Here is a 25305-nt window from a genome sequence, read left to right on the forward strand (position 1 = left end):
GAGAACAGTTATTTCAGATAAAATGAAATTTAAAAAATTAACAGAATGACTTCTGGGTGTATTTGGCATGGTGCCCAGAGGTACTTGCAGTCCTAAGACAAACACGGCATATTTTCGTGGAGTGTTGATTTTACTCAACAATACTGGTAAAATGAAAACGTCGAGCAGTTCTATCAGATAAATTTTTTTTTCAAACAACTTAAGCAAATATAAGTATATTGTGGAGTAGATTGCAGGTTTGTCATGATTTTTCAGGGTAATATGTGAAAGTGTATTTGTTCTTTTTTATTGTTTATTTGTTGGAGAAATTTAGAAAACAATGACTTAAAGTAGAGGATATGAGAATGAGACATTGAGAAACTGGTATGTTACCTTATCCAGACATTTTCCTGATTCCCAGAGAGAAGAAAGAATATGATTAGTTGCATAGTTCTCTGATTCAAAAAGAACCATGAGATTGTCGAGAGAGAGAGAGATTTTTCCTGACCCAGAATTTCAAGAGGAATTATGTGCCTTGAGTAGTAGCTTGATTAAAAGCTTTTATTTAGACTTTGCCGAATTTGTAGAAGCAATTTTTTTATGACCTTTAGCAAAAGTATTTCATTTGGGGTATCCACGCTGATCTAGTCCACGTCCTGCTGCTTTCTGGTTGTTCAGCAGTAGCGGTACAGGAGTAGAGATACTGCTTGATGGTCACAGATAGTGCTTGTTAACCACACATTCAAGGATGAATTCTACCAAGTGTTGGAAGTACAAAAAATCTTTGGAAAGAGCTGCTTGCTTTACATTTTAATTGTAGACAGATCAGATGCTGTCAGTAGGAGCATCTTCACATCCTTGCCTGGAAATTAGTCTGGTTTAATCTACATTTTCTCAGAAGAAAGAGCTCTGCATTTGCTTAGTTTCCAAAGAAGTTCTTGTTTTGAACTGTAGAGATCAGTGCCAGAGAATGAGTCTAGTAGAGCTGCTTCCTAACTCTCCAACTAGCAGCCTTACTGTGGAAGCTTTTAATTCCTCTGAAAAGAGCCAAATAGGTGGGCCATGTAAACATCTCAGATATTCATTTGATTTCTCTGATCTTGTACTTCCAAACCCTTCACTTTTTGCTGCTCAGTATTATTGAATTTGCTTTCTGTTTGTGAAGTGGAAGAAAAAACTGGAAATCAGGAAATTGTGTATGGTTCAGGACCCAGAAGTAGAGTTTAAGTTGAAACTAAAAATAACTTTTCCTTCCATGATACATATTGTTATTTTTGTTTTTCTTGCATTAAAAATTGGCTAAGAGATTTGGGCTCATAAGCTTTCCTTCTAAAAATGTACATGTTCTCTATAGATCAGGGGGCAGTAATCATTTGTAAGTAAGTGTAAGTTCATTCCAAATGCTTTACTTCTAATTTAGGTAAGATCATCTGTGCTAATATTTAAGCTTTGGTTTAGGGTGATGGTGGTAGGGAATTTAGGGGCTGTGAGTATTTTTGGATGAGTAAGCCTTTGGATTTATAACCCTATCTCCTTATGCTTAAAAAAGCTTGGAGATGTAGAGGGTTCATGGAAAGAAAGTTAGAATGTAGGGAAAATGCTAAAGACAGACTGCATGTTCCCTCATGAGGTATATTTTCATAATAAAGAATTTAGGTCTCAACAGCTGAGGGTTTGGATTGAAATAGCCATATGTACTCAGGACCTATGGTTTCAGTGACAAGTTACTGGTGGTTTAATTCTTTCATTTAAAACCGTTGGAGAAGCAGAGCATCACTGAAGGCATTTTAGTGAAAGCTGCATAAAGACCTTATTGTGATATATTATTATTATTATTATTTTTATTTATTATTTTTTTTGGGGGTACACCAAGTTCAGTCATCTGTTTTTATACACATATCCCCGTATTCCCTCCCTTCCTTAACTCCCCCCCTCGAATCCCCCCACCCTCCCCACCCCATGTGATATATTATTGATTTAGCTTAAGAAAGGAACACATCACCACAATTTTAGTTTACAATATTCTTGGTAAATAATGTAAACAGTTTAATTACAGTCCTTGGTTAAAGCATCTTGTCTTTATCCAAGATGCCAAGAAGACAGCTGGCTACAAGAGTAGATGAAGAGGCAGGTTTAAGAAAGTAAGAAACTCAGAGTGGTTAGTTTAATAATAACCACATTTAATGACATATAAAAGTTATCTATATCATAACCTTCTCTTATCCTATATTGTTAAATGCTTAAGGGCAAGTTATTTCTTTTTTTAATTTTGAAATTTTTACCATCTTGGCTCTTAAGAATTTGTTGAGCAAATTAATTTAAGAAATAAATGCTTGTTGAATAAGTATCCATTGGAGATAGCTTTCAAAATGCTGGTTGTTATGAAATTACAGCTAGGTTATATGAAGGAGCCACAAGGGTTACATGCATTGTGACCAAGAGCCAGGATTAGTCCAGAAGAGCAGGGTTCTTGTTTGTATCTGAAAATTTGCACGATATATATTTACCAAGTATGTATATAGTTTTAAGTAACAGAAGCTTTTGTATACATCTTTATGTTTATCTTGTTGCTTCTTTGCCTTACTTTCCTACCTTTACAAGTTTTAAGCAGAGAAGAGTTGAGGGTAATGAAATGATATAGAGGTCATTCTCTAAATTTTGTCATTTGAACTAGATTAATTTCTTAACTAGGAGCCTTAAAATAAAACAGACAGAAACAGGAAGAATAGTAGGACATTGGAAACCAGTAATATTTTTTTCTACATTGACACAAGTAACAATCTAGACTTCTTTTAAAAAATAATGAAGTCCTGGGAATTCCCTGGTGGTCCAGTGGTTAAGACTCTGCGCTTTCACTGCCAAGGGCCCTGGTCAGGAAACTAAGATCCCACAAGCCATATGGCCAGCCAAAATAAATAAATAAATAATAATAATAAAAATCCTACAAATAGTTACTTATTTGTGGGAAGTATTGCAACATGAACTTGTTTTTTATAATTTACATTTGCAAGTCACGGGGAGAAAGACATGCAGTATTTAGAGTTGATTCTTTTTCAGTGTATAAATATGTGAGTTTTAAAAGTAGTAGTCCCACATTGTAGGAAGCAGAGGCGGGGAAAAGCCGTCATTTCAGCCCCTGACCTTCCTGATGCTTGCATTTTGTTGTATGTAGCTGTCAAGTGTTTTTTTATTTGTTAAACCTACATATGTTTTATTAAAAAATTTTTTTAACACTTTATTATATTATTTTTGTTTTATTTTGGCCTTGCCACAATGGCATATCGGATCTTAGTTCCCTGATCAGGGATCAGACCCATTCCCTCTGCAGTGGAAGCAGAGTCATAATCACTGGGCCGCCAGAGAAGTCCCTGTTTTTGTTTATTTTAAATGGTGGCTCTCATAGTGTACATAAAATTGTATTTTGCTTTTTTCACATAATTAGGTTTTCAACTTTTGCATGAGTTATTCAGTAAACATCATTAGTTTGTGGAAGTATTGAGCAAGACAATCTGAAAAATTGTGAAAGCTTTTCAGATGTGTTTTGTAATATTCTAGCCCTGTGATTCAGTCTTTCTATACCTGGTTAGGGGCCAGGGTGTTAGCTATCAAGGGAAGAAAGGAAGAGAAAATGATACAGTACAGTGTATGGAGGGAAAAAACAAACAAATGAAGTTTAGTTTTATGAAGTTAGGAACGAAGCCAAATCTGCATTTAATAGGACTACAGAGATGTTTTGGAGAAAATACGTTTGTTTGTTTGTTTTGTGTACTAACTTGTTTTAGAATGATTTTGATTTTCTCATTTGATGTTCCCCCTTCCCTCTCCTGAATCTGCCTTGTTTTTTTTAAGAATGCCAGGCCAGAAACTGTCACTAATGATGATGAAGAAGCCTTAGATGAAGAAACAAAGAGAAGAGATCAGATGATCAAAGGGGCCATTGAAGTTTTAATACGGGAATATTCCAGTGAGCTCAATGCCCCCTCGCAAGAATCTGACTCTCACCCCAGGAAGAAGAAGAAGGAAAAGAAGGAAGACGTATGTGTTACTGATTTCTGACAACAGAGTCATTCTTATAGTTTACATTTTGTTCTGTCACTCTGTGCTTTCATTACATTCCAGCTTTTCAGGGAAAAACAGAATGACTAGCATTTATAACCATATACTGTTAAGGCTAATTTGACCATATTTTACCAACTAACTTCCTTTTTTTTTCTTTTTTTTTTTTTTTTTTAACCAAAACATTCCTGTTTTGCATGTTTGAAATGCAGTGACAGGGGAGCTTGTGCTTATTTATGGATTCATTAAGTAAGACGGGAAAAAAAAAACCAAACTTGAGTGATGAATAGGAACTGAAATTAAGGGGTAACGTAAGATTTATTTTTTCCCCTTGGCCACAAAGGGGTTGGCCGTGTTTTGCCTTACTCCCTAATTATTTTTCTTCTGTCTCTGCTCCAAGCGGGATACTAGGTCTCATTCACTGAGTATTTTGACTCATTTTCAAATTTTTAGCCACCTTTCCTTATAAACCATGTCTCATTTCCCTCCATGGACAGTAATGCTGTTAACTTTATAACTGGAGTACTGTGAAAAGAGCAGCATGAGGTGAAACACTCCTCCCAAGTGTATTATATCATCACCCACTTTTGTCAGCCCAAGCTAGTTGAACAGTAGGGAGTCCAGGTTGAAAGAAAATGTTTGGTTTTCTTGTATTCATTTCATCTGGATATGCTCAGAGACAGTGTGGGGTGTGTTCTTTAAAAATATTGAAAGTATGTTATATGAATGGATTGTACATGCCCTGGAAAAGTAGTACTATGAAACATATATTGTGATTTAACATCAAGGGGTAGTTACAGTTCATACTGTTTTGCATTTCATTGCCTTATTAGGCCATCTTCAGTTTTCTTCATGGCCAGATACTTCAGATACATTTTTACTACTTGGCTTGTTCTTCCTCATGTGGCCATAAAAACCCGTCTAGTGAAGTGCCAGTCATTGGAAATGGTAATTGGTAAGAGTCAGTCAGGTATAGGGTAGTTGAGACCTGTAGAGTTTGTTCATCCTCTTCCCACATTAATGGCAAAGGAGAAAATAACTATAGACATATTTGTTTGATATGGGTTGGGAGGAGAGAATCAAAGAAATTATGCTCTGTGGCAGGAATTATGGGTAAATTTTGTTGTTAAGATTGTTTCCTCTATCTTGGAAGGGATCAAGGAAAAAGCACTGCGGGTGTGAGACCCTCGTTAATCCATTGGTTGAGGATGTGGGAGGGAGAGGAAATGGTGGGTCTTGGGGAGGGGTTATAGAGTGAGTGAAATCTTTTTTTATTATCAAGTAATTTGAAATCAGGAAAATGTTACAGAAATCTTGCATTGCTTACGGTATAAACATATAGAAAATTGTTTTTCAAAGTAATATGAACTCTTGTTTGTTTTAATCTTTGTGGATTTTTCCGCAGATTTTTCGCAGGTTTCCAGTGGCCCCCCTGATCCCTTATCCACTCATCACTAAGGTTTGTTTACATTGTAGCTTTGACAGTAACTTATGTTTACTTTTAATTGTTAGATTTGTGATTCTTGTCTAATTCTTTACCATTTAACTTAGTTTGTTAGATTTGTTACTACGTAAGTTCTTTTCATTTACTCCTATCTTTTGTAAAACCTTTACAGAATATCTAACCTTTAATTTCTGTTTGTATCCATGTAGATTGATCGTTATGCATTCTCACCTGTCCTCCTTGTCTTTTAGGAGGACATAAATGCTATAGAAATGGAAGAAGACAAAAGAGACCTGATATCCCGAGAGATCAGCAAATTCAGAGACACACACAAGGTAGTATTCTTGTTTTTTCACTTGATACCAGTCTAGACTTTTTACAGAATCCAAAGCAAACAGACAAGAAAAAAAAATCAACCTTACAGTAGAATATAATTTTAAATGCTTTTTATATAGGTTTAATTGATATTTACATAGAAACAAAGAAACAGAAGACCAGTACCATGTTAGAGTAGTCCTTGGCATATTGTATGTAGTTTTTTCAGTTTACTGACTACTCTGCAGTCATCTCACTTTAATATGACTAAGAGCTAGTTTTATTTTTAGATTTCAACATAAACATCAAGGTCAGATTTAAACTAGATTCAAGGGGGCAGCAGGATAACATACACTGTAGTGTATTTCTGGGGGCAGTTATTTAACTTAATCTTAGGAAAACCTTTTCTTTAGAGCTGAGATTAAAATTTAAGATTATATTTGTATAGATTTAAGTTGAGAGGGGGAGATTTTAAAAAGTAGGTCAGTGGTTACCAGACTTACCAAATTTTAGATGCATGGAAGAACTGTAAATTCCCATAAAGCTAATCTATTCATTGACCCCCACCATTATGATAGAGATCATATGGTGACTAATGCAAGATGAAACTCTCAGCTTGGAAAGTAACAAGGAATAGGATGTAAGTATGAGCTTCTGTTTTTTATTATATTTATGGATGCCCCCTCAGAAAAATATGCAAAGGGGTAACTGGCTTGGAAACGGGTATTTGTGCATAGTAAATCCCACTCACGAGTTTTGCCTATTGAAAGCTTCTCTCAGTGACAGTGCATCTGTGAATGTTCGCTGGTGTTGAAGGTGATGCTTATGGACGGTGAAATGCAAACACTGCATGAAATGTATTTTGATGTTAGAAATAATAAGATGTTACTGGTTCTTTCTCCTAAGATTGAGTGACCTTTAACTCAAATGTTAAGCATTCATTTTTTTCTTTTATTTAATCTTATTTTTTCTTATAGCTTTCAAAACCCCATGTTGACAGTTAATGCCATTGAATCAGTGCTGCTGAACACATTATTATCCTGATGCTGAGCCCTAGCTCACAATACACAGGGTCTTTTCAAGAAATAAATATGTCTAAAAGCACAAATGTAGTTGTCCCAAATTAATTTTGAGAGTTAAAAAGTTAGTCCATGGGAAGTCATTTTAGAGGAATGCTTTTGGTTAGGTTCAGTACTCAAATTCAGGGTCTGAGTAAGCTTGAAAATGGTATACAGTGTGTGTGTGGTTTACCCCCTTTTTGTTGTTATTTGTTAAATCCTGTCATGTCATTGGTAAAGTATAAGGAAATCATGTTTTAAAAAATTAATTCAAAAGATATTTGCTTCAGAGTTTGAGAAGCTGTCAGGCCTTTGACTGCCTTACACAGATTTCACTGTGGGGAGGATGTTTTGAATTTCCAAAATGTGTTTTTAAAATAAAAATCAAAATGAAAAAGAAAAGCAGTTCTTTTTATTGGGTGGTATGGTTAAAGGGGATATTTGGAACTTCAGTAACAAAAATTGAGCTCAGTGAACCTTTGCATGTTTTGGTATGAGTTTATTAAATAACCACGGACTGTCAGGGTATCAGCGTGGCAGGGGGCGTCCATTTACAGCACGGACGAGTCTGAAGAGAGAATAAGGTAAGATTTATGATTTTTTTTTTCCTGTCCTTTCCTCTTCGTTATCTCACTACTTTCTTATGTCTTTTTAGACCACCTCATTTCCTCTTTCTCCAGTCTTTGTCTTAAAAAATATATATCTGTATGTGTGTGTATCTATTTACTGCATATATAATCTTATATAATCTTTTAGAATTGCATTAGTATGGACCAGACGCACTCACTTTTTCGTTTACTTAGAACAAAACTTCTGAAATGAGTTCTAAAACAAATTATTATTTACATACGTGGAATTACACATTTAAGAAATAAGTAGTGTGCATAAGCAAGTGTAAAACAATTGAGGGACTCTACAAAAGAAATTATTATTGGAACAACTAAAATAATCTGTAAGTATTTATCTCAGAAATAAATTTCTTTATAAGTGTATGACACTGAGGTAAGTTTTATGTAGTCTAGCCTCATTTTACAATACACATTTTTTTATCCCATTAGAACTGTTTCAAAAATTAGAATTTGCCCCTTTAAGTAGCTTTCAGTTTCTGTCCTCTTTCTGCCATTTCTTTTCTCTTCCCTTTGTAATTTCAATGTATTCAGTATTGGCTTTGCCTACGTTCCATTTTGATACAGACTGGCACCACAGCTGAATATATTGGTTTCTCATGCATTAGCTTTTCTTTCATAATCCTCTATCAGTTCTCTGATCCATGAGCAAGAGAAAAAGAGTATAACAGGTAAGATTGCTTTTTAAAGTTGTTTTAAATGCTTTACATGACTGAGAAAAGAAAAAAATGCACATTTTATTGTTATAATTTAAATTTCATTTCGGTGACACTAAACATGGAACCAAAGGAAAAAATGTGTTTTGTTTTTGTTTTGTTTTTCCTGTTTGGGGTATTTTTTCTGAGTTTGTGCAGAAACCTTGTGTGGTACACTGGTAATCTTGTCAGGGTACAAACTTGGTCTGACTCTGTTCTTTGGTTTATTTGTGAACCATGTACTTGCTCTTCCTCCCAGAAGCATAGCTTGTAGGCAAGGTTAATCCAGTGTTGGCGGTCCATGTCCTAGCACAGCATCTGTAAGTTCATATGCAATCGTTCCTTCCAAGGATGGATTTGTCACTGTTGATATATTTTCATTGTCTTATAGGTGTAATGGGCATAAATATGTTGCTTTTGAAATTAAGCCAAACGTTAATCTAATTAAATAAAAATATTGTGATTATGTACATTTTTGCTTGAAGTGAGTGATTTTCAGACTTTTTGTATTTGGTTGGGCTGTCCATCTTGTAATGGTGGGAGTAAATGTTTCCATAGATGGTAGGGCAGATATTGGCTGAATTCAGCTTGTCTTTTGGAGGGTGGGCAAACCAGAGGGCAGACGATTATTTAGTTGCATTCCACTGACCTGACTCTCTTTCCCCACCTCCCCTTTAGAACACTCAACTGATAACCATTAGGTAATGGGAAGTCTGGGGTTAGCAGCAGTAGTCCCACTGATTTAAAGACATTCATAATGGGAAGAATTACATTTTAGCCAAGTGATTGTATTTCTAGAAATTATTATGAACCCATCACATTCCTCATGGTCATTTTAGTTATTACATAATCATTGATTGGTCAGCCACACTTGAGACAATCTCCCAGCATCCAAGATTGGAGATACCTGGTCTGTGTAGAGTATATGGTTTTGCACGAAATCTGTCTAGGCTTGTGATTGCTTCAGTTTAATTTGTTAAGTAAAACCACAAGTATTTAATATTAAAGTACCAGTGGTTTGGTTTTTTGTTGTTGTTGTTGTTCCCAGTATTGGGCATTGCGCCGGGAAAAGTCTGAATACTGGAGCTATAGAGTTAACTCTAAAAGTACTTTTATTGGTTTCTAGAAACTGGAAGAAGAGAAAGGCAAAAAGGAAAAAGAAAGACAGGAAATTGAGAAAGAACGGAGAGAAAGAGAGAGGGAGCGTGAAAGGGAACGAGAAAGGCGAGAACGGGAACGAGAAAGGGAAAGAGAACGTGAACGAGAAAAGGAGAAGGAACGGGAGCGGGAACGAGAACGGGATAGGGATCGTGACCGGACAAAAGAGAGAGATCGAGATCGGGATCGAGAGAGAGATCGGGACCGAGATCGAGAAAGGAGCTCAGATCGGAATAAGGATCGGAGTCGATCAAGGTAAGGCTTTATGTACATTCCTGTGTGCCTGATAGCCTTAATAAAATTGCAGGTTGGTACTCTCTCAGCCATTTACATGGATATGATGAGGGAACTTCCTGAGCCACAGAGCATGCCTGGCCTCCTGTCTCTCACACATACAAAATATTGGTTAAATTAAGAATTTTCAACTTTAGGGTTAGTTTCTGTCTGAAGCCAGTTTTTATACAGATCCAGCACACAGCAGCTCTCTACCCAATGTTTTGGATAGGCATGGTTCCTTATTGTCTCCCTTGGTTGGTGGGTGTTTTTTTCTCGTCACTGTTTGATTGAGGTCCCCTATAGTGGGAAATCAGCTCTAGTACCACTGCTTTTAGCCCTGGTGTATGTTTGGTCCTATATAGCCCACTGGATGGCTTCCCAGGCTCTGAGTCTACTTCTCTATGGCTCCTAGTAATTTCACTTTTGTTTTATTTAAAATTTTTTCATAATTATATAGAATTCATATAACGTATCATCTCAAATTCTTTAGGAATGAAGTAGAGCAACAATGAACAAAGGACGTGGAGAAGGGAATGAGTAGAAAGAAGCTAGTAGAAGGAGGGAAGAGAGGAAATCTCACTTTTTTTCCCCAAGCTAGTTTTCAAATATTCGTCTCTGTGTTGAGATATTCTTCCTGATTGTAGCTGAGGGGAGGTCCACTGGTTGCTGAAACTGGAATTCAGTGCTCTTAATCTTTAGTGGGCATTAAAATCCTTCCCTTCCTTTCTCCCCTGGAATAGCCATTATTGTCTTGAATAATCAGTATTGGTTTGACATGTATAAAATCAGTGGTCTTATACTTTTACTACAATGCATTGTTTTATATATATGTACACATGTTTGTATTTAATTGGATCCATGGCATCACAAGCCTGCAGTTTGGTTTTATCACTCTGAATTAAATACTTCTGATTGCTGACAGATGTATAGTTGACCCTAGAACAACGCTGGGGTTAGGGGTGCCGATCCTCTGCAGTCAAGAATCTGAGTGTAGCTTATAGTTGGCCCTCTGTATACACAGTTTTCTGTATTTGCAGTTCTATGTCTACGAATTCAACCAATCATGAATTTGACCTACCTCGGATCGTGGAACAGTGTAGTGTTTATGGTAGAGAAGACTCCGTGTATAAGTGGACCTGCATGATTCAGACCCATGTTGTTCAAGGGTCAGCTGTAGTTACAATTTATCCATGCAACATGCCAGAATGCTCTTTGCTTCGCACCTTTGCCAACATCGGTATTCCTTTATCACTAGTGAGGTGGACTGTCTTGCAACATGTTCATTGGCCCTTAGTATTTCTCATATCCAGGTTTTTTTGTTTGCTTTCTGAGATGCTCATAAGCATTAACATTGAGTTTAGAATGGAGTTCAGAATTTGGGGCTAGGATTATATTCTGTGTTGTTCTGACTTGTATAGAGGAGTTCACAACTCTGCAGAAACTAAATGCTAAATTCTGGCTTCTAAGTTTGTATATTATTTCATAATATATGTTGTCCTCCTTCCTCTTGGTTTTTAAAGGAAAACACAAAAGAGACTAACAGATTTTTAAAATCTTTTTGTGTGTAGAGAAAAGAGCAGAGATCGTGAAAGGGAACGGGAGAGGGAAAGAGAAAGAGAGAGAGAACGGGAACGAGAAAGAGAACGAGAGCGAGAGAGAGAACGAGAAAGGGAACGGGAGCGTGAGAGAGAGAAAGACAAGAAGCGGGACCGAGAAGAGGATGAAGAAGATGCATATGAACGAAGAAAACTTGAAAGAAAGCTCCGAGAGAAAGAGGCTGCTTATCAGGAGGTAAATTGAGGGAATGCTTTTATTCTTCAATCTTGGTACTTAGTAGGTTAGTCAAAAATTTTAGAACCCTTTGTATACATTTTTAAGCTTTGCCAATTTCTTTTTTTTAGCGCCTTAAGAATTGGGAAATCCGAGAACGAAAGAAAACCCGGGAGTATGAGAAAGAGGCTGAAAGAGAAGAAGAAAGAAGAAGGGAAATGGTAATTTTCTAGGTTGAAAATAAAGTGATCTTTCAGATAAAAGTCAGATCAAATCTTACTGTTAAGTAGAAGTGACTTTATAATTAAAAAGTATGAGCTCCCAGTATAATTTTTATATATTTCAAGTAACCTTGAGACAATTTCAGTACACCAAAATGTTTCCTTCTCTTTTCCACATTTTTGCTCCCTATAAACTAAATTATCATTTGGCATACTGTCAGAGTAAATGTGTCATAGAATAATGTGTAAAATGAGCGTTTATAGACCTTTCTTTGATTAAGAGTCTGCAACGGTTTTGAATTTCAAGAGGCCTTGAGAGGCTTTGATATTCTGTATTGGTGTCGTACATTCGGATGAAGGAGATAGTCTCATGAGAAGACCTGTTTTTAGAAATCAAAATTATTGACTTCAGTATATAGCCCTTATGAATTGCTATTTTTCCTTCTGTTACTATATTATCCTTCCTTTTAACCGCATGATAATCAAAAAGGTGAATCTTGTTTTTTGCATTTACATTGTTTGGTAAGCTGTACCAGTGAAAGCAACTGACATAGGTGGTTAACTAAATAAAATGACAGATAATTTATTTTATCATAGTAGTTGCTTCAGTAGTATGTTCCATATGTTCTGTCTTTGCCAGAAGTTCATGAAAGTTTCTCTATCTCGTTTGGAAATTATTCTTCCAAAAACATCACTGAAGTTAGGAATCTTCTTCAAATAGCTTTTGAACATGAGACATAGAGGGAATTTCTGTAAGTAACCAAAAGGGTACATGCAGCAACTAGATAGATAGTATGGGTTTTCCGGATGGTAGATCTTCTAAGGTCCTAGAGTTGTTTAAAATAATTTTGATTTCCCTAGATTGTAGCTCCCATTCTAGCGTTTCTTCTTAAACCCTAGGCTAGAAAATAGAGAGTAATATAGTAAGAGACATAATTACTTTAAGAAGTGATTCTGCTTGCTAAGTAAATCTGAAACCTGTCTTTCTAGAGAGAAGTTTCCTATTAGTTATTTTTCTTTTGGGAGCTTAAAAAAAATATCCAGTTAGAAAAGCAGTTTCTTGCTCATTAAAAAATGTTGAAGTAACAGAAGTGTATAGTATAAAAAGTGAAAGTTTCTGTTCCTCATGAGAGGTGACTTATGTTAATATTTTAGTTATGTATCTCATGGGCCTTCCTGCATTTTATTTAGATGTTTGTAAATATTGTCATTGCTACCTGACAGTCTGCTTGCATTCATTTGTCAAGTTTTGTGTAAGGTACTGTGTGTACAAGAATAATGCTTTAAACTCTTGAACAGTTGAGTAGTATTGTCAGAGAGATGAAGTAGTTACTGTATTGTGTGTGTGAGTGTTTTAAGGTATGATAAAGGCATGTTCACAGTGTTTGGGGAGTGGAGTGCAGAGAAAGTGATGTATTTTTCCTGGGGGAAGGAGTCAGTCATGGATAGATGGCTAGATTGGGGAAGTCTTCACAGAGTCATAACATTTGAACTGAATGAAATGTGTTAATATTTTACTCTAGTCAGAAACCTGCATCTGGTTTGTATACAGATATAATGTTGATATAGTAGAGATGTAGATTATAAACACTAATTTTAAAGTATTTTTTGTATCTGTATATAATGGTTAGATATTTCTGTGAAATACAATAGTAGTTGTATTTAAAATTTCAAAAATTAGGAGTAAGAGCTTCATGTACTTTTATGGTTTGTGTACTCAAAGTTAGGCAGGCATTACCTTTAGATTGATGCATAAACATGATTTAAATTTTTAATCCTGCATTTCATAAAAACTGCTTCTTATACCATCATCTACCTATAAATGAAATGTAAAATATTTTTGTCCAGTTAACAGATTCAATAAGATAACTTTCAGTTTTGTTTCTTGGTGTGCTCAGATTTCATTAGAAAAAAATTACTGTACTTTGAAGATTATATTCAGAGAGAAAATTTATTGTAGCATACTATCAATATATGTGGTTTTCATTTCACAGATAAATCGTAAATCTGACTTGCTTTTAAGAGTAAGAGATTTAAATAATGTAATGTTATTTACATATACTATATGAAGTTTATAAGAATTAAAAAGTTCAAGTGGTATGGGAAAAATCTATTCCCAGGAAAGGGGGAGGGTGTAATCTAAATTACTTTTATGTTAATTTTTCATATTTTGTCCTTCATTTCCTCAAAGGCAAAAGAAGCTAAACGACTAAAAGAATTCTTAGAAGATTATGATGACGATAGAGATGATCCCAAATATTACAGGTAAGGAAGCCTTGCTTTATGAGCTCATACTGTCAGCTTTTTATCAGCTATATTTTCTCTTGTCTACACGAGCGTGCAGGTTCACTCAGTGGAATAAAGAAAGAAAGAAATCTTTTGAATTTATCTTGTAATTACCCCCATAGTTGATAATGCTGTTTTGCAGGGGTCAGGGCCTGTTAGAAAAGAATTGACAATTCTATGCTCCTTCTTTGGAGGAAGGTTCATAATAGTATTATAACAAATTAACTTTTCATCATGTGTTTTACTTATTCCTTCCTCCCTGCCCTTCGTTGCTGTATGCAGCATCTTAATTGTGGCATGTGGGCTTTTTAGTTGAAGCATGTATGCAGGGTCTAGTTCCCCGAACAGGAATTGAACTCTGGCCCCTTGCATTGAGAGTGCGGAGTCTTAGCCACTGGACCACCAGGGAAGTCCCTCATGTGTTTTAAAGAACTTCAATTTTTATAGCAAATTATAACTTGCCTTTATGACTATCTAAGGTGGTCCAGAAATTTTTGTCTTCAAGGATTTCTCGAGTGCTACGTAGTAATCTGAACACCCTCCCATCCCTCCCCCACCCAGTTGTTATACTGTTATGAAGTGAGAGTTGTGAAGCCTGCCTGTCCTCATATCTGTTCCCAGGGCATTCCTAAACTATTCTCATTCGTCTAGCACTGTGGCACTGTGGTGAAATTGTTTGCTTTGTTCTGCTCCCTCTACTCCAAACTATAATTTCCCTAACAATATTTCGATTGTTTTCCCCTCTCTTATGTGCCTGGTATGATTCAGGCATGTAGTGAATGCATTTAAAATATATAATTTAATTTAGTACACTGTGGCTAAAATAATCGAAACATTGGAGTAACACCTTAAATTGAAAGAATGCCAAAGATTTGACTTTGTAGAAAATGCAAAGTAAAATTGTTGAATCATAAACTAGCAGTACATTATTTCAGCATTCTGAGATATGATAAAGTGCTAGATAGAACCTCTGCTGTTTTTCCACAAGGAAAGGAGTTGATTTAAATTGAAGGTACAGGGACTTCCCTGGCAGTCCAGTGGTTGGGACTTTGCCTTCCGGTGGGGGGGTGGGGAGAGGGGTGCGGGTTCAGTCCCTGGCTGGGGAGCTGGGATCCCACATGCCTCGAGGCCAAAAAACCAAAATGTAAAACAGCAATATTGTAACAGATTCATTAAAGACTTTAAAATGGTCCACATCAGAAAAATAAAATAAAATGGGCATATCCAACAAATTAAAAACAAATAATAAATTGAAGGTACAAAACTATTATTAGGGATAATACTACTCCTTGCATTACTTTTTCACAACTTGGCATCCAAGAAAACACAAATTATGTGTTAGAGTGTCCTTGTGGAATAGGTATAAAATGAGAGCATTCTTTTCTCTGAAAGCTACTTTTTTACTTGTTTTAGATACTCATTTAGAATGACTTAAGATGAGGTATGGTGATATGTGACAAGACAGTGCTTACTTATTAAACAGTAGCATGTAGAGAACACACTGTCTTCGGTGTTCTACAGATACATATCATTAAGACCATCTTCAGTCTCTTAGCATGCAGCTTTTAGTATGGGAAGAACTTGTTTTTGGAGACATTATGTGTAGTAGTTGATGACCTGAGTATTAAAATAAGGCCTGTTATGATTTACTTTTGCAGAGGAAGCGCTCTTCAGAAAAGATTGCGTGATAGGGAAAAGGAAATGGAAGCAGATGAACGGGATAGGAAGAGAGAGAAGGAAGAGCTAGAGGAAATCAGGCAGCGCCTTCTGGCAGAAGGACATCCAGATCCAGATGCAGAGCTCCAGAGGGTAAGATACTATAACATCCATAACAATATTCTTCTAAGATCGTCATGTCATCTTAAGCCAGCCAACTATGATATAGTTTAGTTTATAAGAGAAATGTTTACACTTCATGCGTCTTGCTGCTTTGGGGGAGAATATTAGTACTTAATTTTATTATGTAAGTCATCAATATTAGTTGATTTACAGCTTTACTTTCAACATCTTCTAAATGTTTCATTCCTTTATTTCTGTGAAGTATTACTTATTAAGTGAATGTCTTTTAATGTAACTTTGCTGGAAACCTGTCCTTCCTATATGTGCTCTGACACTTAATGACTTTGGAGTTTGAGTTCTCTCATTGCCACTCTATATATTTTGTTTCCAAAATAAAGATGTTTGCATGAACAGCTTGTCGTTTAAAAATGAACAAGGAAAAGACTGTGTTGTAGGATGTGGCATACCCATTCTTGCTTTTAGGAATAGTATGTCATGTTAGAAAAGTTTTTAGTTCTTAGTGTATCACAAATTAATACTATACATTCTTCATATCAGCTTAAAAACATCTGTTATATGCTGTTAACAGAAACCACATCTTCTTACATACCCCTTTTATTTTTCAAAATGAAATAGTGTTATTTTTACTGTTAAGTACTTACATGAGTAAATAGAAGGTTCAGACAGCATAGAACACAGTAATGAAATTAAAAACTGGCTGATTTCTTATCAGTCAGTTATAATCATTATATTTGTGTGGTTATTTTAAAAAGGTTTTCACACATGTATACATATACCCTCCTCACACATAAGTTTTATAAATGGAAATATTATAAGTATTGTTTACGTGCTGTTTTCTATTGTGCTTTTTTTTCCTTTGTAGATTTTTATTGAAGTATAGTTGACATACAGTATTATGTTAGTTTCAGGTGTACAACATAGTGATTTGACTTTTATGTACATTATTAGTTTATATACATTATGAATAGATCATCACAGTAAGTCTAGTAACATCTGTCACCATACCAAGTTATTATAACGATATTGACGATATCCCTATGCTGTATGTTATATTCCCCATGAGTTATTTTATAGCTGGAAGTTTGTACCTCTTAATCCTGTTCACCTTTTTGCCCCACCCCCCATTCTGCTCCGCTCTGGTGACCACCAGCTTGTTTTCTGTATCTGTGAGTCTGTTTTGTTTTGTTTTCTAATGTGCTTTTACATCAGGTATAATCTTCCACCAGAATTTCTCCAATTTATAGTCTGTCTTTTTTTCATACCTTCATCATCATGGCTGTATTGTCAATGTTTTAAATCCTTACCATTGTAACATTTAGGTTGAGGAATGTTATTATGTTTTAATTCTCCGACCAGCAGTGGGTTTGAATGCCTTGCAGATTGTGAATGGTCATTGTACTTCCTTTGTGAGTTGATAGTTAGGTGGTATTATACACAGATCTTAAATTTTTATGTAGTTCAGGATACATATTTTTACTTTTGTTTTTTCTATTTTTGTTTCATGCTCAGAAAACTTACTGATCATTCAAGTTTTTATAATGCTCTTATGATGATTATTTTCTATTATATTTTGTAATTTCAGGGGGTATTCATTTTGGTATAGGCCTTTGACTTCAGAATTCTCCCTCCCACCACTTCTTTTTCCTGTTTGTGAATACAGAAGTGACTACCACCTTCAGCCATTACCCAGAAATAAAAAATGACTATATATGACCAGGTTGAGGATTGAGTTGCCTCTTACATATTGTCTATATTGTTCTAAAATAAAATTTCTGGTTATAATTTCTTTAATAAAAATATAAAAACATACCTTTTCATTTTGAATTAGCCAGCTATTAGCAATTACCTTTGTTATCTCTGAAGAGTGTATACAAACCACTGAAGAATGGTAATACACATGAAATACTAAAAAAATTTTTACCGAGTACCTAGTATATTCTATAGATTTACTTCTGATTATAGAAGGAGGCAGTGTTTTGTTATTCCTAATGAAAATGAAAAGTAGAAATTTTGTGAAAGACATTATAAAACATAGAGCTGGTTGAATTGAAGATAGTTGAGGTCTGTTTCAGTTAAGCAAGTTATTTTCTGGTTTTAGATGGAACAAGAGGCTGAGAGGCGCAGGCAGCCACAAATAAAGCAAGAACCAGAATCAGAGGAAGAGGAGGAAGAAAAGCAAGAAAAAGAAGAAAAACGAGAGGAACCCATGGAAGAGGAGGAAGAGCCAGAGCAAAAGCCCTGTCTCAAACCAACTCTGAGGCCCATCAGTTCTGCCCCATCTGTTTCCTCTGCCAGTGGCAATGCAACTCCCAACACTCCTGGGGATGAGTCTCCCTGTGGTATTATTATTCCTCATGAAAATTCACCAGATCAGCAACAACCTGAGGAGCATAGGCCAAAAATAGGACTAAGTCTTAAACTGGGTACGTTAGCATTTCCTTCCTTCTTTTGTTCCTTCATTCCCTACACGCCCCCCCCCACCCCCACCCCAACTACGTAAATGTCGCCTTAAGGAAAAAATTAATTTGTGCTGCTTGGTAGGTAGATAGAAAATTATTTATAAAAAAAAAAATGCCTTTCTAGCTCACGATTGTTTTCATAGTTCTGCTAGTGCTCCTATATCTGCAGCTGCCTCCAGTTCTGAGAAGAAGTGAAAAGTTAAATTTTCTAGCACTTGTGAGTAGTGAGTTATTTTTTACAGTTGGGATCTTTCTCTGAGATTTGTGGAAGTACATTTACACTGCTTTTCAGGGATGGTGGGTTGTAAAATGTAACATTTGAAAATTAAGTCTTTGTGCTAATATAGTATTTTTACTATAGGTGCTTCCAATAGTCCTGGTCAACCTAATTCTGTGAAGAGAAAGAAACTCCCCGTAGATAGTGTCTTTAACAAATTTGAGGATGAAGACAGTGATGATGTGCCCCGAAAAAGGAAACTGGTTCCCTTGGATTATGGTGAAGATGATAAAAATGCTGCCAAAGGCACTGTAAACACTGAAGAAAAACGCAAACACATTAAGAGTCTCATTGAAAAAATCCCTACAGCCAAACCTGAGCTCTTTGCTTATCCCCTGGATTGGTCTATTGTAGATTCTGTGAGTAGCAAATTGAATTTCCTCATTTTATTGCAAGTTTTTCGTTTCGAATATAGCACACAAACTCAGTTCATTCTGTTGATGACAAATAGGGGTGATGATGTAGCTAGAACCTTGACATGGTCAGTAATAATAGATGATTGTGGAAATTCTTGTGGTACCTGAAGTCTTCATAAATTAGAAGCAAATAATTGTATCTTGATACATACCTGTGTTAGTTCAACTTGTGAATGATCATACTGTATTTTAGCCTTAAGAAAAATTATGTGGTTATATAGGGTTTTTAAGTAAATGTAATAAAAAGCTCTTCAATTTAGTAACGCTTTATTTTACAGATATTGATGGAACGACGAATTAGACCATGGATTAATAAAAAAATCATAGAATATATAGGTGAAGAAGAAGCTACTTTAGTTGATTTTGTTTGTTCTAAGGTTAGTCTTTTATTCTTTTCACCCCCAACATTAAAATGTTGTTAAAATGTTAGAGACTTTCTAAATTGAAAATTTTTGCACCGCCAAGTCAATGATTTATTTTTTATTTTTATTTTTTTATTTTTTATTTTTTATTTTTTTAATGATAATTTGGTTTTAATTATGAGATTCATGGCCACTTAAGTGAACCGCTCTACACTATTTCAGACCCTGCACTGCATGCTTTCATTTCAGAAGGTCAAAGAGGGCAGAGCTGCTGGCTGCTGCTCTCTTCCTGCCCCTGAGAATGCCTTGTCACCTCCTTCTTAATGGTTAGAATGTTGCTCAAGTACAGTTGAGGAGGTTTTGTGGAGACAGCCAATAGCTTGTCTCAATTCTTTGTCAGTCATCCATCCTTTGGAAAAGAAGCAAAGTAGTGCCCTTCAAAGCTTAATAGTGGTGTTAACTGACTGATTACTGTGTGCCAGGCTTCTTTCCTGGCAGGTACCATGCTAAGCATTTTATAAAACTTTATCTTCTTTAAGCCTCCCAGCAGCCTTAGGAAGTGTAAGTTACTAACAATATCCCCATTCAGTACATGAAGAAATCAAGGCTTAGGGAGAGATTGTGTTTGACCATGGTTACATGATAAGCAGCAGAGCCAAGCCTGTAAAACTCATACTCTTAACCACTAAGGTATACCACATCCTTTCATTGTCCCCTGAAGGCAAAGTCTTATCTTTATTAAGGTAGTTATAGTAGAAGCACTATATTTCTAAAAAGCAATAGCTAATTGCATTTTAAGAAAATGCTAGTTTTCTACCAGTACTGCTCTTTTAACTTTTAACGTTAGGAATAGCAAATTTAAGTGACCCTTTCTACTTGTAATTATTGCAGCATAAACATTTGTGAGTAAGGATTTGAATTAGAAGACATAATATGATGATTAAGGTCCCAGGTTTTGGTGTCAAACTTCCATTGAAAAAAGGGAATTAAGAAATTTATGGACAGGTTCTTCAGTCACAAGAGATTCTCATACTAGTTTGAGAATACCTTAAAATTTTTTTTTATTGTATTGCTAATGTGTATTTTCAAAATGACAATTGTTTTTCTTTTAGGTTATGGCTCATAGTTCACCTCAGAGCATTTTAGATGATGTTGCCATGGTAAGTTAGAGATTTACTGTTGCTAATATTTTAATTAACATCAATGTGAACAAACTAATTTCTCTTGAGTTTGATTGAATTTCTACCTGTGTTGGTTCCGGAATCTTTATTGGCCCGAATTAAAATTTGTGTATGCATTAAGAGGTTAAAGGCATTCATAGTAAGATGTCATTAGACAACAGTAGAGTTAGGGTTTTCTTTATCCTTCTCTCCCCTCCCGTCTTTGATGTTTGTGTATATAAATTTAAGTTCTGAACCTATTCATACAATTAGAGAACATTTATTAAGTGTTTACTAGGTAGAGCAGTGTGCTAAAGTACAAAAAGGTGGACTATCTGCCCTTAAAGAACTAGCAGGGAAACAGGTGTACCAATATTGATACTGTAATATACTTAATATAATGGAGGTATGTGAAAAAAGATAATGGGGGCAGAGGAGATAGAGCAGTTAGGTGTTGAGGGCAGTTAGGGAAATCATTACAGGAATTAACATCTAAACTGAGACTTGAGATTGTATAACTCTTTTGTCACCTGGGCAGGTGTCTGTTGGGTTAGCAGTAAACATCAAATCCCCAGTTGCATTTAATTTGATTATTAGAGTTAGTGGTTGCATTGATTTTGTGAGAAAAGAAAGGAAAAGGATTCATGGTAAAGGTGAGAGAGTGATTGAATGGACTATGAACTCCAGTCTAGGAGGAAAAGGAAATAATATCAGAATAGAGATGGTGGTTTGAATGAATCAAGGATTGGTGGTTCCAGTGAAGTTGTGGGAGATGTGTTTGAATGAAATAACTGGAAAGAGAGGTTTAGTTAGTAGAATGTTTGAGAATACAATTGGTAGCTCAGTCCAGATGGTGGCGAGGTGCCAAGTATGGCCATGGGAATTTCTGGGGCAGAGCTGATGTCATTGTTTAGAATATCAGCGAACTTGAAGCTGGGTCATAACACATAGAAATTGAAATTACTGGGATTGGAGAGAAATACAAGAACCAGCTGCCAGTGTGCTCATTTAATGTGGATGAAAGAGTAGATATTTGCTGCACAGCTGCTGTTGGAGTGAAAGGGTGGTGTAATGAGATCTCATGAACCTCAGTGAAGATAGTGTTTACAAGGAGATTAACTAAAGATCCAGCAGCTTCCCCTCTCTTGTGGAGACTAAATCTTTGAAAGTGAGGAGCTTCATCAGAAGGCCACAGGGGGACCTTGCCCCTGCCTAGATAAACATAGCTATAGGCTCCCAAAAAAGCACGGGAACTGGTTTATAAAAGGGGAAACTTTTCTTTGTTTCGGGGCTCAGTCTTTGGATGTGAGTCCACTTGGCCTGTTACCAGTACAATAAACATTGCTTCCTGTAAAAAAAAAAAAAAAGAAGGCCACAGGGGTGTCAGGGATTTTAGGGGACATAGCAGGTTTTCAGTTAAGGTAAGGAAATGAAAAGTCTAATTAAAGAATTTGAAGATGGTTAACATACAGTGGAATGGGGTCTAAAAGGCAGAGTGGGAAGGTAGCAATGGGAAGAAGAGTCAGGAAGAAGAAACGTCAGTCATGATAGGGTATGATGGGTGACTGGGGAAACTTTTTTTTATTTATTTATTTTTTTTCGGGGGTACACCAGGTTCAATCATCCGTTTCTATACACATATCCCCATACTCCCTCCCTTCCTTGGCTCCCCCCCTCGAGTCCCCCCCACCCTCCCCGTCGGGGAAACTTTTATTTTGACCTGCAATGCAAGTTGTCAGGGGTGGTATAAGGGGGTGCCTAACTAAAAGGAGCTCTAAGGTCAAGAAATTGTGTGTCCAGGCACTATATGACATCTAAAGCCAGATAACATTAGTTTTCTGCTGCCTAGCTAGCCCAGTGCTGCATCTGTTGTTTAAAATTCCTGAAAAAAACATTTGTGAAAAGTTTATTGATGCCATAATGCTGAGCCTCAGATGAAAGGAGATAAGTGAATAGATCCCAGTCCTTAGGGATAGAATCTAAACTTTCTTGACCTTCCAGTCTCTTCACAGTTATCCTTGGAGTAAAGAGAGAGTTTTGTAGTTAGACCTGAGTTAAAGAATTAAAAAAAAAAAAAATCGGAGAGTTCCCTGGCAGTCCAATGGTTAGGAGTCTGCAGTTTCAGTGCCAAGGGCCCAGGTTCAATCCCTGGTGGGGGAGCTAAGATTCCACAAGCCGAGTGGCCAAAAAAAATTAAAAAAATAAAAATCAGTGTTCTGGTTTGTGGCCTTAGCAGAGATATAATCACTGTTGGTGAAGATGTCGTATGTCACTATTAATAGTTTGATAATTTGGAGTATAATTAAACTCTACTGCTTAATTAATTACTTACATTATTTTTGATTATTTTTTGGCTCATTGTTGATCAGAGTGGGAGGAAACCAATTCAGCTAGTGTTGTCAGCCAGTTCTGGTATAGCTCATAGGCCCCCTAAATATTTCCTTTTTAAAAATTAATTAATTAATTAATTAATTTCTTGGCTGCATTGGGTCTTCGTTGCTGTGCACAGGCTTTCTCTAGTTGCGGGGAGTGGGGGCTACTCTTTGTTGTGGTGTGCGGGCTTCTCATTGTGGTGGTTTCTCTTGTTGCAGAGCATGGGTTCTTGGCATAAGGGCTGCAGTAGTTGTGGCTCGCAGGCTTAGTTGCTCCACAGCATGTGGGATCTTCCTGGAGCAGGGATTGAACCCTTGTCCCCTGCATTGGCAGGCAGATTCTTAACCACTGTGCCACCAGGGAAGTCCCCTCTAAATATTTCTTGAATAAATAAGATTGAATTTTTAGCTCAAGTAGTATTTTGCTCTTATTAGAAATCTGACTTTTTCCAACTGCACCTTTCCTCATTTTATGTTAATGAACTTTGGTTGCATTTTTGTGCCTATATCTATATTATTTCCAGGGTTCAATTCCACATTAATTAGTGTTGCAGCATAGTTCTTTTTGTTTCTTTGGTTGGTTGGTTATTTCTTTGCCTGTGGGATCTTAGTTCCCTGACCAGGGATTGAACCCTCTGCCCTTGGCAGTGAGAGCACGGAGTCCTAACCACTGGACTGCAAGGGAATTCCCACAGCATAGTTTTCTTAAATTATGGGATAAGTCTGGCTCATCGATGTCTTATTTAAGTTCTTTATTTGTCATCACTGAGAAGTGTAGGGAAATTTCTCAGAAAAATCAATTTCTGTCTTGTCTTAGGTACGTACTGATTGTACTAATAAGCACTCTTCAAAGCATTTTGTACATATCAGCTCTCTTTAATTCCCGCAGTAGAACCAGGGTGATGTAGCTGCTGTATCCTCCATCTTACAGATAAGAGAACTGAGGCCTCATTGTGATTAAATAACCTAGCCAAGAACATGTAACTAGTAGGAGGTAGAAGTGGAATTTGAATCCAAGTAGTTTGGCTAGAGATCTGGTTTGCCTAACTCCTAACCTGGCCTGCTTCTCCAGAGTCCTGGCAGCATTAGGCCACATGCCATTATGACGGCAGTACTCTGGAGCTTAAGTCATTGCTGCCTTCTGTTGAAGGAAGCATGCCATTCCAGTTTACCGCACAGCAGCCCTGGTCTAGAGTGCCACATACGTGTGGGGGCTGGGTACAGGAAAAGTGGTGAGGACATGATGCACCTAACTCATATGTAGATAGAAAAGATAATTTGATTTGCCAAGTGGAAAAGACCTTTTATTTATTCAGTAGTCTTGTGTCCCTTGTGAAGATAGTGTTCACTTTGTTTACTGTATCCCAGATACTGTGTTAAAAAATGCTGTACATATATTCTCATTTAATATTTCAGTGTCACATATGTAATAAGGGCTCAATAAATGTTAAGATTGTGAGGTTCTTGGGGAGGGTAACTCAGATACTCTGTATTAAGTATTATGTAGTTTTATAACTAGTTCTGTCTAGATTACTATATTCTTTATAACAACCATTTGCTTTCTTTAGGAGGTAGTTTTTCAAGATATGTATAAATAAATGCTTGTTGGTAGAAAAAAAGTCTTTTTTATTCCAGCCATCTTGTTGGGAGATGCTGATGATTGCTTCTCTGACATGTGTAACTGTTTTTTGTCTTTTTCCTTTTCTAGGTACTTGATGAAGAAGCAGAAGTTTTTATAGTCAAGATGTGGAGATTATTGATATATGAAACAGAAGCCAAGAAAATTGGTCTTGTGAAGTAAAACTCTTTTTACATTTAGACTAAAGCTCCATTTCAGATTTCTTCTTTCCCGCCCTTCAAAGGACTTAAATTTTTTTTCTGTCTTCAAAGACATTTGTGAGATCTGTAATTTTTTTTTTAATGTAGAAAATGTGAAATTTTTTTGTCCTCTAATTTGTTGATGCCATGTGTACTCCCTTGGTTGTAAAGACATCTGAATCCTACCATGGTTCTCTTTATACTCACCAGGTACAAATTACTGGTATGTTTTATAAGCCGCAGCTACTGTACACAGCCTATCTGATATAATCTTGTTCTGCTGATTTATTCCTTGTAAATATTAAAATGACTCCCCAATTCTTTTGCAGAATTGCACTTAATATTGAACTGTACTGTATAGGCACCAACAGGAACGATTTTAAATTGAAAGAATACCAGTCATACCTATTACCCTTACCCCCTTGATCAAAAATGGCAGGCCCTCATGATGGCATGGAATTTAAAATTAGAGTGTGAAAATTAGCAGACAATCCATTCCTACTGTATCTCTGTATGAATGTGTTTGTGTGGATGTATGTATAAAAGTCTTACTTTTCCCTAATTTGCTTTGGAGGGTTCCCTTAAACATTTCCTAATTGAAGAATAGAATTGTAAAGGAAACATGGTATTGTGCCAACCCAAATGTCTGGGATATTAGGTTATTTGTCTCCCAGAGCATGGTATTCTCTTGTGGCAAGCAAGTCTGTTGAACGGAATGGATTTTTCTGTTGAAAGCTGGCTGCGTCAGCCTCTTTTT

The 25305-nt window shown here is 36.2% G+C and overlaps 1 protein-coding gene across 2 annotated transcripts in view; it reads left to right on the plus strand.

Moving 5' to 3' along the window:
• RBM25 (RNA binding motif protein 25) overlaps positions 1-24866 on the plus strand; it is a 48257-nt gene extending 23391 nt beyond the window's left edge. For both annotated transcript variants that reach the window (XM_057730931.1, XM_057730932.1), the window contains 13 exons: positions 3829-4014; positions 5441-5494; positions 5731-5814; positions 9300-9586; positions 11176-11398; positions 11509-11598; positions 13790-13863; positions 15543-15693; positions 17783-18107; positions 18505-18779; positions 19115-19213; positions 20311-20358; positions 24439-24866. In XM_057730931.1, coding sequence (XP_057586914.1) covers positions 3829-4014; positions 5441-5494; positions 5731-5814; positions 9300-9586; positions 11176-11398; positions 11509-11598; positions 13790-13863; positions 15543-15693; positions 17783-18107; positions 18505-18779; positions 19115-19213; positions 20311-20358; positions 24439-24531 — 1989 coding nt within the window. In that variant the 3' untranslated portion in view covers positions 24532-24866. The remainder of the gene's footprint in view (positions 1-3828; positions 4015-5440; positions 5495-5730; positions 5815-9299; positions 9587-11175; positions 11399-11508; positions 11599-13789; positions 13864-15542; positions 15694-17782; positions 18108-18504; positions 18780-19114; positions 19214-20310; positions 20359-24438) is intronic.
• Positions 24867-25305: the final 439 nt, after the last annotated feature.

This window comes from Hippopotamus amphibius, chromosome 4 (assembly GCF_030028045.1).
Source record: "Hippopotamus amphibius kiboko isolate mHipAmp2 chromosome 4, mHipAmp2.hap2, whole genome shotgun sequence".
In the NCBI taxonomy this organism is placed as follows: domain Eukaryota; kingdom Metazoa; phylum Chordata; class Mammalia; order Artiodactyla; family Hippopotamidae; genus Hippopotamus; species Hippopotamus amphibius.